A 16,974-nucleotide genomic window follows, 5' to 3' on the forward strand; every position below is an offset into this window, starting at 1 on the left:
TAAATACAAACATAAATATTACCTTTACATAATAGAGAGAACGCTAAAGATAAACGAAAGTATTAAAACACGTGTTATTTATGAAGAGTACTGTTTTTATGTTTGGTTTTGTTTTGTTTTTAATTATCTCATCATCATCATCATCAACCCATAGTTGTCCACTGCTGGATATAGACTCTCACAATCCATACCATTGAGCTCCCCTCCGGCTATGGAATGAGCTCCCCTCCACGGTGTTTCCCGAACGCTATGACATGCCCTTCTCCAAACGACGCTTGTGGAGAGTATTAAGCGGTAGGCAGCGGCTTGGCTCTGCCCCTGGCATTGCTGGAGTCCATGGGCGACGGTAACCACTCACCATCAGGTGGGCCGTATGCTCGTCTGCCTACAAGGGTAATAAAAAAAAAGCTCGGTTTCGGGCTTTCCTCATCCACCTCTGGCCGGACACCCTTCGGAGATCATCACACCACCTAGTCAGGGGGCGTCTGACGTTACGTTTTCCGCTGCGTGGTCTCCAGAATACAACTCTGAAAGAGCTCCAGGAATTCAATTCTGTTTATGTGCATTTTTGTATGTACCTACATGACAAGTTTAGGTATTCTAGTGCCAGGTCGCTTATAATTTATCCAGATACGTTCTGTAGGGATATTCAAACTAACAAAAGGCTGTAAATCGTTCAAATGCGTCTTCGTTACGGTTATTTCAAAAAATCATTGAGGATAAATGAAAAACGAAGTTGCAAAAATAGTGTAGTCAATTATAATAATTAAGTAATGTACCTATGTATGTTAAGTATCAATTCTATTTTAGATATCATGATCATAATAAAGGTTTTGTTTTATTAAATTAGTATTCGTTGAAATTTATCTGTTTTATAAAATAATAAAAAAAACAAAACAGAAATGTTACTAACATTTCTTGATTGCGTATTATATACACGTCCATGACTCGAACAACCTAATCCATTCACCTAACCCATTAATCAGCTCGCTGAGTTTCTCGCCGGATCTTCTCAGCGGGTCGCGATTCCGATCCGGTAGTAGATTCATTCGCGAAGCAGCTACTCTTGAGCTGTTAGGTCTCCTTCGGAGGCGCTCGGGTAGCTGTTAGCAAATCCCACCCCTCCTGGCTGAGCCTTTGCTCGCCCACCTGTCCTGGTGAAACTGGAAAGGCCTCCGGGCCACCAGTAATCCTTCAATCATAAAAAAAAGACTCGAACAATCATTTTTAATCAATCGTCTGTTCGTTTATTAGCATATAATATGTACATGATTATTTTTGTGTAGTTCAACCCACAGTTAATTTGCGGATTTATATCACCTTCGAAGGCAGACCAATCCACGGTCCACTTGCCAGGACACACTGCAGCCTACCGTTTACGACTCCTTTAAATACGATCTCGAAGAAAGATATTTTACAGTATTGAGGAAAAATTATCAAATTAAATATTCAGCCAGATGCTTTAAATAGCGTGGGGAAACTGAAATATGAATTGAAAGTATGTATATTTCTTCGTTTGAGCATCATAAAACTACTTGAATGAATGGAATTATTTTATTTTAAAGTATAGGATAGGTAATATGAACGTAAAATCATATTAACTAGGTACTAGCTGTACCCGTCCGCTTCGCTGAGCATTTAAAATTAACATTATTATTTCTCACCCCCACAAACATTCTCATCATTAACGCCCCCGAAACTGGTGTAGGGAGTCCAACACTCATATAAATATTAGCCTATCCATTAAGTACATGTATTTTCTATATGGATACCAAGTTTCAAGTCAATCGGATGCACGGTTCAGTAGTTATAACGGAACATCCGTAAAAACCACTGTAGATTTATATATTAGTTTAAATTCCAAATTTAACGCAGGTGTGCCACTGCAGCTTGAAATTAAATTAAAACAGTAAGTAACACCGTGCGCTCTGAATTATTAATCGGACGTTGCACTCGTTCATTGACGAAAACCATTAAACACGGATCTTTCTAATGACATCAATAGTTAAGCTAAACAATTCCGGGCTCAATAATTCTTCGTTTGTCGCACTTATACTGGTAGTCGAGTGACGATCGAACAAGATTACGAGTAACGGTGCGTGCAGTTACCAATCACAGTCCTAAATGATAACAGGATGCAATGAATAGTGAACTCTACATTGTGGGTGTATTGTGTTCTATTGCAAAGCTGGTTGACAGAAGTCAAACGCTCGAATCCTTTTTTTTTATGATTGAAAGATTACTGTTGGCCCGGAGGCCTTTCCAGTTTCACCAGGTCAGGTGGGCGAGCAAAGGCTCAGCCAGGAGGGGTGGGATTTGCTAATAACTGCCCGAGCGCCTCCGAAGGAGACCTAACAACTCAAAAGCAATTGCTTCGCGAATGAATCTACTACTGGATCGGAATCGTGACCCACTGAGAAGATCCGGCGAGAAACTCAGCGGGCTAATGCATGGGTTAGGTTGCATGTCGACCTCTTTGTCGAGTTCGACGAGTACGGTTACCGGGGTTTCTCAGCCTGCTCCTAGTGTTAGAGCTGAAGGTATCTAATGCAAGAGTTATTGGATCTGATGGATTCGTAAGGACGTGACGAATACTTTGAACACACACCCATTGTTTACTCAGATAAGAAACGGTAAATTGTGATTTGATAGCGGCTGCTTCAATAATTTTTTTACTGGCCATAAGTCGAGCTCGAAGTCCCAACAATGATATCGACAAGGGTCTTTAATATTTACTTTATTATAACATATTATGACTATGTACTGATATTAAACTATTTTATGTGGATATAAACGCGCACGCAATACGACTGTATCCGACGTTATTATTTACATAAATAACCCGTGTTTCCATCAGTCTTTAATTTGGAGTTTATAATATATTCGTTTCACGATTTCTTGTGATCAAATGCGGTTTCATTAATATATTTATAGTTCTCGCTATAGCAAAGTTACGGTAACCTACACTACACTATTAAGTTTCACTATAAGATAATTATGAAGTAGGTACTATCTTAGATTTAGAGAGAGAGAGTATTCTTTATTGTACACCAAAAAATTAAATAACAGTGCGATACATTAAAAACAAAAAAGTACAATTGACGGTCTTATCGCTAAGAGCGATCTCTTCCAGACAACCATCAGGTGGACAAGAATCATTTGGAAACGAACTACGCGCGGTGTACCATTCCAGTGAAATACATATACATATATGTACACATACATATCTCCGTAAATATACATACATATAATACAAAGTATTATAATATAATAATAATTATTATTAAAAATAAAAAATAAAAATGAAATTTTAAATTTTGGATTTAATGAATGTATCATAACCATAAAACGCGCGGTATATTCAATTCAACTGATGCGAGCATTTAAATCTAAGATATTTTAAGGAATTATTTCCAGTAGGCAAATATCTCGCCTAAGTAGGTAGGTACTTTAATATTTTCGTGTCAAATCGAACTGAGTGAAGCCGCAATCACAGCTACTGTATCATTATTTTTTTTCATATCGATAGAGAGTTCTGTTCTCGTAGTTATACATGCTAGTACACGTGACCCCAATTATCGTGTGCTGTGACCCGAGAGAAGCCGCATATGCCACCTCATCTCCAAAAGGCAGTGTTGCGTGCGCTATGAGGAGAAAAATAAAAGTTTCAGCAAATGGAATGTTAAACTGTTTTATTTATTTATTTGCTAATCTATCGCAGTCATTCAAATCGATTTTTATACGAGATAGTCTCTGTGATATACACGTAATATTTATAGAAGTACTTTTGATAATTAGTACATTTATTTAATAGTGCCCAAATAATGAAAACATTTATTATAAAGTTCTAGCGTGCATAATACAAATTCTTGGACTGCCTTGTGCTTAGAGGTTACTGGAGGTATCGCAACCAGAATTTCCTCATCCGCTTTGAATGAACTTAAAACGAAGTCTCCTTGATATTACTAACACTAAAATATAGGCATACGAGCGCGCGACCCACATTATGAGTGGTTATTGTTGCCCATGGACGTCAGCAATGACAGGGGTAGAGCCAAGTCGCTGCCTACCGTTATGTATACTCTCCACAAGCCTCGTTTTGAGAAGGACATGTCATAGCGCTCATATTATCATCATTTAGTATTTGCTCCGAGGTCGAAATAGGCGGTACGATGGACCAAACTGTACAGGCTCAAAATATCCCCTACCAAGACTCATTGAAATACTATAATAAATACTAAATAATAAAAACTTCATTAAAATATGTACGCATTTCATATCATGGACGTGTATTTTCATGATGAGCATTATTGAAGACAGCACGTTTAAAATATTTGTTTTTTAAGCTGGCAATGAATATCAACTGAATGTTAGATGGGTAATTTATTTCTTATTATATTAATAACTATGAATACAATTTAGGACCGGGCAAGCGTTTCAACCTGAGTCTAGCTTCTCTTTCGTTGTTTTGGAGATAGAAAGATAGCTTCATTCAACCGCCATTTGTAAAACAAGTGTTGTAATTGGTAGCCTTATTGCTTATAAGGATTCCTTCTAGGCGACCCAGTATGCAGAGCTAAAGGTCCGGGTAAAGAAAAAAATCGTTTTCAACAATGAATACAACACAAATATGACACACCAATATTTAATTTACAAAAAAAAAGATAAATATTAATGTTTACTTATATACTGATAACAATATAATAACATATACACTGATAATTATATAATCAAATAAAAATATCGTAGAATGTGTTTTCCTTAAATGCCTTGGTTATTTTTATAGCCTACAGCTCCCATCTGATCGTGACCATGGATGTCACTAATGCCAGGAGCACAGCCAAGTCGCCGCATACTGCAAAGTATTCTCGGCATGCTTCATTTGAAGAAAGAGATGTCATAGTTCTCGGTAAGCACAATGGAGGCGAGGTGATTCTAGAGCCGGAAGATATTTGGCAGAAAATATATTTGAAAGCACTCTCAATCAATGCAGCAGTTCCAGGTGGTATGATTGAATTCCTGGTGGCTGAAGGTGTGTTGGGGAGGGTTCATCTCGAATAATTCCTCAAAGCACTTCCCATGGAACATTCGGTACAAAATACAGAGAGAACCGAAGTCACTCCGTTGACTCAAAAGTTTCAAACGATCTGTGAGAACGGGATTATTGAAAATCCGAACTGACCTCTTCTGTATGAAGTCCTAACGGAAGTAGCTTGGAAGTACTTGGAAGTCGCGGCCAAGCCATGGGAGCGGTACTCCACATGAGGCCAGTTTTGTGCTTTTTAAAGAATTAGTTTTTTCCAAGCGTGAAGTACCAGTACCGTGTTGTTTTTTGTTCGCTCGTTTTTTTTTATTATTGCTCAGATGGGTGGACGAGCTCCCAGCCCACCTGGTGTTAAGTGGTTACTGGCGCCCATAGACATCTACAACGTCAATGCGCCTCCCACCTTGAGATATAAGTTCTAAGGTCTCAGTTTACTTACTTTAGTTTTAGTTTGGGTTTACCTTCCAAATTACTTCGATACTGAACACCACTCGAAACACCGAGATCAATAATCCCTAAGCTTGCGGAAGGCTGCGTGGAAACTCCATGGAACTGGGGTGCTATGACAAAACGGTCGCAATGAACGCCTTGAAATGAAACTTGTGGAACAACAACATTAATGGTAACAGCTGGCGATCTATTTTTAAACTGCCTTGATTCCGCTGGTAGCTTTAAAATAAGTGGTATATTTCAGATTCTGTTGAGGATGTTCGTGATTGAGACTCATACAGAGAGCCTTGCCCCTTCTCTCCAAGGGCTTATACCAACAGACGAAGTATTGCAGAATCAAACGGCTTTGAAAGTAAAATGGCCATTAAATAATGTACCTCGGTGCACAGGTTTTTTTTTTATTGCCCTTGTAGGCAGACAAGCATACGGTCCACCTGATGGTGAGTAATTACCGTTGCCCATGGATTTCAGCAATGCCAGGAGCCAAGCCGCTGCCTATCGCTAACTAGGAGTCGTTTAGTATTTTGATCAACACAAAAAGCGAATACGAAAAACATCAAGAAATGCATAACGCTTCTATACAAAATTAAACAATATAATCAAATTCTCCGCATTCCCGCCATAAAGTCCTGTTTGAAAACATTGTCTACGATCAATTCACTTAGAGTAAAAAATCACAATCATATTATGTGCTTAGAATACTTTGTGTTCAAATGGCATTCTATGTACTATGCCATGGTGTCTATTGCGCCGAAAACATGGTTGCTAAGAAATTAAGAAGTTTTTTCTATTAACATTTACGATTTTCATTGAAAATCGTTTATGGTGATAGCAAGACATATTGTCAGTGAAAGTTAACAAAGCAAGCTAATTGTCAGATTCTGTATTATCTATGGTCTGTCACTAATGGCGTGTCTGGGAAGTGTACACGTTAGATCGTCAAAATGGCTAAGAAAAAAGGCGATGAAAAAGCGAATCCAGCTCCTCAAAGTGACAATGAGGAACAGAACTTTGAAGAAGAACCTGATTTTGACGACCCAGAGGATTTCGTAGAGATTCCTGAAGAAGGTAGGCACTTTTTTGAAGGACACAACTCCCCGGCCATATGCCTCGCCCACGGAATTATTAATATTGCAAAAGATGTTTTGAGTATTTCTACAGTTTGATGCACCTAAATATATTAGCTTAAGTACACAAAATGTTCCACTCCGTATTTAAGTAGTGCTTCATGTAAATTCATGAGGTCGTGTAACTTAACCTAACTTTGACGTTGCAGAATTATTGGCGGATATTTTAGAACAGAAGCCTAAGGAATCTGACGGTTATGAAAACGTTGTAGTCGTAGACGGGTGTCCGCAGGTCGGCCCCGAGCGTCTTGAGAAACTACAGAGCGTTATAAACAAAATATTTAGTAAATTCGGTAAAATAGTCAACGAATACTACCCCACGACCGAGAATGGACTCACGACTGGGTACATTTTCCTGGAATACAGTAACCCACAGAATGCCGCCGAAGCCGTGAAAGCGACGAACAACTGTAAATTAGATAAACAACACACATTTTTAGTGAATCTTTTCACGGACTTTCAAAAGTGAGTATAGAACAAGTTCTTTTTTCAAACTGGTTTTTTAATAACCAAGTAAGTAATACTAGACTGATACACACAATGCTAAAAGTGGGTATAGTTTTGTTAGGATAATATCTAAGAAATTTGTTGAACCATAAACATCTCTTGTAAGATTTTAAAAGCATGTGTTGTTTTCTTCCATAAACTGTCGAATGAAGAAGCTAAGTTTAAGAAAGTATTGATTCATGTAATATTTTGGTATTATATATGTATTGAAAATTTTTATTAAAATATTTTATAAGTAAGTTCACACTGATCAAATAAAAACACTGAAATGAAACTAAATACCTAAATATTTTTCAAAAAGATATTTAAAAGTACCGTTTAATTAATTCAAAATAATTGTTATATCAGGTATTCAGATATTCCTAAAGAATGGGAGCCACCGGCACCTCAACCATTCAAGGTGCAGTCAGATCTGCAATGGTATTTAATGGATCCTGATGCATATGACCAGTTCCTTGTTGGCATTGGGACTGGTGTGGCTCTCCAGGTGTGGCAGAATGCATTACCTGAACCCCTGCTGTTACAGGAGAGACCAGTAAGTATTTTTTTCTCTTAAGAATGCTCTTAAAAATCAAAAATTTTGAGTAAGATCATACAAAACTCTTATCTTGATAACTATTATTAATTATGACAGATCATTATTTTTATTACATATAATGAGTTCCAAATGTTAATATTATTCAATGATTGAGAGTTTCGTAAGTGATGAATTATGGAAATCGTTTTGAATTTTTTATTCCTGCTATTTGGAGTTGTCTGAAAACAGAAGCTTGTAAATTGATGATTAGTGTATTAGTAAATACAGTAATATCATGAGCTTTATATCTCTCACAAGGAATGTAAACCAAATAAAGTATTTCAAATTTACCAGTCGCATAGGCAGATATCATGATCATATTTTTTCCACAAAACAGTCACATTTCGGTTTGCATGACCCGGCCGGCATGCATGGTTTGCATGACATGTTTGAATGATGTGACTGCTGTTTATTCTGCTCACTGGTTTTTTCACTGTAAAGTTAAGACTTTGGTCTTGTGTCTCTTGGTGGGTTGTGTGGAATTCACATTGTTATGTCTATGGGCTCTAGTAACCACCTAGATTCATGTGGATGATGTTGCTCAATAACTGTATCCAGTGTTATTGATATTATTATAGAGGATAATTATTGTTCAGCACAATTCTGAGCATGTTTCTGTCATCAAGTTTATGAACATTAGTCTGAATTCCTTCATCAAATTAATTGCTTTAATAACACCACTACTTTTCCCCAGAACTGGGGTGGTGTGGGATTCACATTATGTCTATGGGCTCTAGTAACCACCTAGATTCATGTGGATGATGTTGCTCAATAACTGTATCCAGTGCTATTGATATAATAATAGAAGATAATTACTGTTCAGCACAATTCTGAGCATGTTTCCGTCATCAAGTTTATGAACATTAGTCTGAATTCCTTCATAAAATTAATTGCTTTAATAACACCTCTACTTTCCCCCAGAACTGGACCGAAACCTATGCCGTCTGGTCACCTTTAGGAACATACTTAGCAACTTTCCACTGGCGAGGTGTAGCACTATGGGCTGGTCCAAAGTTCTCACAATTCCAGAAGTTTTTCCACCCTGAAGCTAGGTTTATATCATTTTCCCCATGTGAGAACTACATTGTGACGTTTTCACCTAGCGGTGACAGAGGAGATGACAAGAAATTGATTATTTGGGATATTAGGTAAGTAATTTCTTACTTTAATATTTTCTAAGATACTTTAATATTTTTTAATACTTTAATATTTTCTAAGATTTTAAGTAACAGTATTGATTATGATATTCTTGTATTATATCAAAAATACCAAATAAATTTACAAATCCCACTCCTTCAGGTTGCTTTGCTCGCCCATCTATCCTAGTGGAACTTTTTTTTTTTATTGAAGGATTACTGATGGCCTGGAGACCTTTACAGTTTCACCAAAAGGCTAATTAGATGTAAACACTTCAGATAGTAGTTGTAGCAGTATTCACAAATAAATTCAGCTAAGCTAGTATAATGAACTAAGATAGTATTGATTTGTTCGAAAAAATCAAAATAAATGTGTGATTCAATCTTAAAATTCCTTTTTTTTACTCTACATATTTACTTGAAATAGGTATGAGGCTATGTCTAATATTATTGTGTAAAGAGGTCACAATGTTTGGTATCACTTTTTCTAAAGTCACATCATTCATACATTATAGTACAGAATTGTTTTTTTTTTTTTTTTTTAATTGAATTAATTAAACCCTTTTTTTTTTTTTCAAAAACCAATCCTTTATCTTCCATAAGATCCTAGAATGCTCCATAAAAATACTTTCTTGCTTGTACTATTCTGAAATTAAGCATTGTCCTACAGAACTGGTCAAGAGAAACGTAGCTTCCCGCCTCCTGATGAGTATGTTACCTGGCCTATTTTCCGTTGGAGTAAAGATGACAGGTTCTTCGCTAGAATTGGAGCTGATGTTCTCTCCGTATATGAGACTCCAGGTTTTGGGTTACTTGATAAGAAATCAATCAAAATACCCGGAATTAGGTAAGTTTGCTATCATATCGACGCTTGAAAGACAAACGTGACTAAGCGACAATAACTGCTTTGTACATAAATGATAGGCAATAACCATATTCGAGGCGCAAAAAATATATATTTCTAGGTCTATTAAAATCATTTCAATCCTACACCTACTAGCTAGATTCTATACATTCCACAAATTTTATTGTAGATAATTTCAATACTATTCTTAAAGTAATTAAAAAATGCTATTGCAGAGATTTCAGCTGGTCTCCATCAGATAATACTCTAGCCTACTGGGTAGCTGAAGACAAGGATGTTCCTGCCAGAGTAACACTCTTGGAAATCCCCAATCGTACTGAAGTTCGTTCCAAGAACTTGTTTTCGGTGGCTGACTGTAAAATTCATTGGCAGAAGAGCGGAGACTACTTGTGCGTAAAAGTAGATCGTTACTCTAAAGTGAAGAAAGATAAGATTGATATTAAATACTCTGGAATGTATTATAATTTCGAGATCTTCCATATGAGGGAAAAGGAAATTCCTGTAGATTCCGTCGAGATCAAGGAACCTATCCAGGTAATTAAGTTTTTTATTATGTTCGTTTACCATAGTAAGTTTGTTATTTTATTTGACTTTTGCAAGTGGTAGGCAAAAAATTCGAGTTTCCAGTTTTCACCCTTCTCTGTATTTGATAGCTTTAACATTCATCTAATTTAAAATAATGTTCTTTAAAATTCATACTGAGAGCCTATCTTCATTTCAACTGAAATTTTTATAAGTGAGATTTTGAATATAGGCTCCAACTGAGATGTCATGTCCTTGAGGTGATGGTGAACATTTACCATAATGCGGGTTGCCTACAAAGCTACAATTAAAAGAGAAGGAATAGAGGAAATATTTAGATATTTCAATTCACCAAATTTTAGTGTTATATATTTATCACTGTGTTCTATGAATGTTGTATTTATAAAATACAATACCAATCAATACCCAAGTTATTTTCAAAAAGCGTCTCGTCAGCTTTTTTAGTGCCTTCATCATCAGGGTAGTTGCTCATGCCTATCAAAGCAGGTTATATTAAAATGAAACCCACAGAACTAAGGTTTTGAAACTTAACTATAAATCACTAAAGTTGTGGGTTGCTTAGTGTTTATGATTAATTACTATTAACAAATAATTATCTAATAGTGTAAACATTAATTTAAAATTTTAATTATTTAACCAAATGTTCTTCCTTATTTGCCATTTATTTAGAATGCTCATAAATTGCATGTTTTTGAAAAGATTTTAAAGCTATTGTTCTTGGTAGCTTGCATTTAAAAATAAGTGTCTTATGAGACAAATAAAGTTAGGTACTTTGACTACATGCACCGGTATTTTTAATATTGCCTTTATAATATTTTGATACACATATATCTGTGTACAAAGATTTATTTAAGTATTATGGTTTTATTCATTAGGCTTTTGCTTGGGAGCCAGTTGGGTCAAAGTTCTCTATTATTCACGGTGACCCAGCAAACATCAGTATCAGCTTCTATCAAGTAAATACTGGCCAAGCACCTACATTGCTCAAGAAGTTCGAGAGGAAGCCATTCAACCATCTTTTCTGGTCACCATCTGGGCAGTTCATTGTCCTGGCCAACCTTGGACTGACTGGTGGTGCATTGGAGTTCTTGGACACAAATGACTTTACCATTATGAATGTGGCTGATCATTATCAGGTAAATATATTTTTATAGACTACATTTCCTTAGTAATTAGATTAGACGTGTTTGTGTAATTAACAAATCACATAAAAGCAGTCTGTATTTTACTTAAATCAATTCATTACCTTTTGCAGATGTCTGGTATCGAATGGGATCCAACAGGACGCTATGTAGTGACAGGTGTGTCTTCGCTCAAATGTAAAATGGATTGCGGCTATTACATCTGGTCATTCCAGGGCAAGATACTCAGGAGGTCAGTTATCTTTGATCATCACAGAGAGTTGAGATTTAGACAAATTCGTACAGTTATCAGTTTATAATGATAGTATTTATTTTCTTTCGCCTATACGTCGTTTACATAACAAAAAAAAATTATTAGATATAATATAATATTAATATAATATAAATATTTACTAACAATCACGCCACGTTAACTGGTCCCGTGCTAAGTTCGTAAAGAACTTGTGTTACAAGTACCAGATAACGGAAATAAATATAATATTTTTATTATACACATACATATATTAAATATACACCCATAACCCTGGAAATACATTTATATTTATCATACAAATATCTTCCCTTCGCGGGATTCGAACCCGCGACCCCCTTGTGTAGTGACCATGTCACTTACCACTACACCAGACGGCCGTTTAATGTTCCTCCAGTTTGAATAATAATGTTAAAATAATATTATTTTTACTCAAAATCCAAAGGGGCTGCTTTCTGAACAAATACATTAATTGAATCAAAATTCAAACTAATTTTCTCTTTGAACGTAATTAGCCTGATGAATTTTATTATCGTTTTTCACGAATAATATTACATCATCTATGGACACATGTGTATATACAGGGAGAAATTTGGATTGAAATGAATTCTATATTAATTGATGCTGTAATTTTACTGTTGTCAATAATTTCAGAGTGATGAAGGAAGGGTTCGCGCAGTTCCACTGGAGGCCCCGTCCACCGACACTGCTCTCTGAGAAGCAACAGAAAGAGATCAAGAAGAATCTTAAGAAATACTACTCGCAATTCGAGTCTAAAGATCGTATGCGCAGTAGCAAAGCCAGCAAGGTAAATTTAGTATTGTTTATTAACAACCATATTAAACACTAATTTATCAAATTAAAGTCTGAGTAAGTTAAGTACTGAGATTTAGTTTTAAATATGGATGGGTGCTATGGAGCACTTCGTGGTGATATGGAATGCTTACAATCTTCTTGACTGCATTTCTGGCATCCCTAATGTTCAATAGCTACTGTTATGACTTTGTTCAGTTTGCAGTATGAAGTAAGCCTACCTTTGATAATATTAAAAACACAAAATGAGTTGGAGGTGTAAACGTTTTGGTACAATAGTAATCTTCATGTCTCATGCTGAGAGGTTCGAGGCCTTAATTTTGTTACATATGTAGAGCAAAAAGTAATCACTAGCACCTTTCGAAATTTTTTATTGTTCAAGTATTTTATTATGGCATTGTTTATCAGGAATTGGTGGCTAAGCGTACTGAGCAGATGAAGAAGTTCACGGAGTACCGTGAGTCTAAGATCCAGGAATGGAACGAGCAGAAGCCGCGCCGGCTCGAACTTAGAGATTGTAAGTTTATAAATTGACATTGGATATTCATATAGCTGAAATTAAACTTCATTACTATTTGACCAAATGAATGTCATCAATATGAAAATCGGACTTTTTGGCGGGAACGCGACGAGTGAAGTTGTGTGATTTGTTTTATTTTGTCTATTTGGTGGTTCTTCAGGTTTAAATGTGTAATTACGGTGGTTTATTGTGGAAAAATAAAACAAAGCCGCTGGACGTAAGTTCTCGGGATCTTCCAAAAAGTCCACTGAAAAAGTCTCTGTAAATAACCACCATTTTACTGAGATTATATTTCATCCCATATTATCTCATTTCATGCCATGCCATGCCATGCCATATTAATCAACTGCATTTATTTCACTTCATATTATCATTTTTCATATATAAAAAAGTGATGGTGCAGTTTTCATTAAAATTAAAATAGACTTGACCTAAAGGTCTTATTTACGAGGTCATAAAATTCTTTAAAAAAAATGTAAATTCTTGAAAACTACTGGTTTCGCCGTGACATGCCAGATATTATTATAAAATGAATTTATAATATGTATAATCTTTTTATATGTAATTAAGTGCTACAAATGTGCTTCTGTTTTCGCTTATGGAATTTCGCACATGCTCGTTTTGATGGAGATAAATTTTAATAATCGATTTTTTTTCCAGACGTAGACACAGACGGTCTTGACACGGATGCGGTGAATACAGTCGAAGAGGTTATTGAATTTTTCGTGAAAGAGGAACAAACCGTCATCGAGTAGTCGCTATACGCAACGCACGTTTGAGGTCGGAGTCAAGAGGCTGCGACCTCCCCGGGAACCGGACAACACCGGATTTTTTAAATAATTGAACATACATTTTAAACTCGTCAACTGATCATCAGCATTTGTTTCTGTCTTGAACCGTCACAAACGAAATAATTCCATAATGTTCATTGTAATGTCTCCGTTTATCGAAATAGTTAATGTTTTTAGAATTCATATTAAATTCAAATGTTACAAATGGAATGTGGTCTTTTAATACCTGTTTTTATGTTCTGATAATGGTTGTAAAATTATGTTGTATTTATTTTATACATACGCTATGCTGGTGTGAAATAAAATGTTTGATGGATTATTATCAGGAATTTGAGTGCCTAACCTCCGTACATTGTAGGATTAATAAATAAAGTTTCTCATATTTAGAAACTAGTTTACTGAGTATTTTATCAAATTCCATAATAAAAAATATAAAATAATTTGGAAAATTAGCCTTTGGTATTTACTAGATGATACGGTTTCATAGTGAAAGTGGAGGCAGGTAATAAATCAGTAACTACTGGTCTAGCTACACCAAAAAGACCAAATGATAAAATCGATTTAATATACTAGAATTACACAAAAATAGAGATTGACTGATGCTGGTACTTCAATTATGATCAATCGATTTGTTTTTCAAATGATGACGTCAGCGTCGTTGATTCTATTCGTTATTTTTATTGCCTTCCACAGTGAGTAAATTTAATTACAGTCACTTAAATTACACAGTAATTTTAATTACAGTCACTTTTGCAAACAATTCAAGTGTACAACAATAACAATAGAGAGCTCCACCCCGTTGGGCAACTCGAGCCGAAAAAATCTCAAAAATACCTCACGCAAATTTTTTTTATTGCCCTTGTAGGCAGACGAGCATACGGCCCACCTGATGGTGAGTGGTTACCGTTGCCCATGGACTTCAGCAATGCCAGGGGTAGAGCCAAGCCGCTGCAATTAATGGACGCCCCCTTCAGGGTATTATTTGTTACTTTGTCAACAGACTTCAAACCTGGAAAGTGAGGGCTCTAGTTTTGACTATTTTTCTCGTAGGTTTGTTCACTTTGTGCAATGAATTTGTAAATTGTTTTTTTTGTTTGAAAGAGGTAGTCCCATTATTAGCGTGCCGTAGGAAACAATACTTTAGGGAAATATATTCCAAAGTTTTATTTGGGTATTGAAGGAGCAGTCATGTCAAAAAATTGTCAAAAATATACATTTTCATATACAGGGTGGCCCATAAGTCCTTTGAAAAGTAAAATTTGAATAAAACGAACAGGGCGCGCGTGAGCGGTGCAGGGGAAACGGGGGGAGTAACTTCGGTTTCTGGGAATTTAGTCGCGATGGAGCGTTTTACCGGAGCGGACCGTGCGTTTTGTGTGCGCGAGTTTTATAAAAACGACAATTCGGCAACCGTTGCGCGGCGTAAATTTCGAGAACACAAAGGTTTACACAACTTTGACGACACTCCAACTCTTCAAACGATTAAGAACTGGGTTGCTAAGTTCGAGGAGACCGGTTCGACGTTAGATAAACCGCGGTTGGGTCGCCCAAGGACGTCACGTACGGAACAAAACATAGACACAGTGACACAGTCTATTCGCGAAAATCCGACACAGTCAACTCGTAAGCGCGCCAGAGCATTAAACGTATCCAGGACATCGTTACAACGGATTTTGAAGAAAGATTTACATATGCACCCTTACAAAATTCAGTTGGTTCAAGAATTAAAGGAAACTGACGGTATTCAAAGACAAAATTATGCGAATGAAATGTTGAATCGGTTTACTTCCTTTAATAACATAATGTTCTCTGACGAGGCTCATTTCCATCTTAACGGGCATGTTAGTAAACAAAATTGCCGCTATTGGAGCCCCATCAATCCAAAACTTAAGCATCAGAAGCCCTTACATAGTCCGAAAGTGATTGTTTGGGCCGCTATGTCAGCCCATGGTATCCTAGGGCCTTACTTCTTTGAGGATGGCAGAGGGCGCGCAGTTACTGTTACGTCGGAGCGATATGTGGCTATGATCGAAGAGTTTTTCATACCAGAATTGCAAAACTTTTCAGGCTTTAATGCCAGGACGTGGTTTCAACAGGATGGGGCCACTTCTCACACCTCTAACACTGCTATGCCCGTTATCCGTCAACTTTTTCCTGGCAAAGTTATCTCTAAGAGAGGAGACATTTCCTGGCCTCCACGTAGTCTAGATCTGACCCCGATGGATTTTTTTTTGTGGGGCTACCTTAAGGCTAAAGTATACGACACAAACCCGCGGTCAATTGAGGCCCTAAAAGAAAACATCCGCAGAGAAATGACAAGCATTTCAGCAGTGACGTGCCGCGCAGTCATCGACAATTTTAGACGTCGTTTGCAAGAGTGCCGTGATCGCAACGGATTACATTTAGGAGATGTTATTTTCAAAAAATAATTCCCGTTTTTTAAGCTTTTTATGTAAATAAAAATTTAATTCATAATGTAATTAGTTTTGTTTTAATAATTTTTTTTTCATATCAAAGGACTTATGGGCCACCCTGTATAACAGGAGCGGCAGCAGCTTGGCTGTGCCCAGACATTGTTAATGTCCGTTTCTTTATATATTTTCATAGCTACATCTACATATTAGGCTCAGCTACATATTAGGGGTTAAAGTATGAATTTGCCGATTTGTACTGAAAAATGGAAATTATAACGGAACGAAATTTCCGAACGTGCGATACCGCCCCCGCCGCCGCCTTACCCCCCGCTGAGACAGAGCTCTCTGAGCGCGAAAACACGCCCTCAGCGCGCGCGACGACGACCAGTAAAATATTGCGAGTCTTAGTTTAACTGTACGATTCTCAACTCATTTTGTATTTTATTTTAGTTATTGTGTCGCTTTTATATTAAATCCTCATACCAAATCAGTGTAAACATTATTTCTATATCATCTTCGCCAACAGCCCGGAACAACGAACTCACAAAAACTCACAAAAGCCCCGCCAGTCGGACTTGTAGTGTTAAAAAATTAATTTTTTTTTTCATTTTAGATATTTAATCAAATTATCTACCATTATTATCTATACATTGCTGCCATCGAATAGGAAAGTCATTTATGCCTTTGCGATAACTCTCGTGATCTAGATTCTACAAACTGTGTGAAAGCATTTTGTAGTGCCTTCTGGGAAGAAAACTTTTTATCACGTAGAAAATTGTACAAATCACAAAAGAA

The 16,974-nt window shown here is 36.5% G+C and overlaps 1 protein-coding gene across 1 annotated transcript; it reads left to right on the top strand.

Moving 5' to 3' along the window:
* Positions 1 to 6,417: 6,417 nt before the first annotated feature.
* eIF3-S9 (eukaryotic translation initiation factor 3 subunit 9) lies at positions 6,418 to 13,973 on the top strand. The gene is given in 11 exon segments (NM_001044137.1): positions 6,418 to 6,562; positions 6,771 to 7,086; positions 7,477 to 7,663; positions 8,627 to 8,853; positions 9,512 to 9,688; positions 9,922 to 10,240; positions 11,125 to 11,385; positions 11,505 to 11,623; positions 12,296 to 12,449; positions 12,863 to 12,971; positions 13,635 to 13,973. Coding segments are annotated over 11 exon segments (2,088 nt in total). The 5' UTR covers positions 6,418 to 6,438; the 3' UTR covers positions 13,730 to 13,973.
* Positions 13,974 to 16,974: the final 3,001 nt, after the last annotated feature.

The sequence above is a fragment of the Bombyx mori genome, chromosome 17 (genome assembly GCF_030269925.1).
Source record: "Bombyx mori chromosome 17, ASM3026992v2".
Taxonomy (NCBI): Eukaryota; Metazoa; Arthropoda; class Insecta; order Lepidoptera; family Bombycidae; genus Bombyx; species Bombyx mori.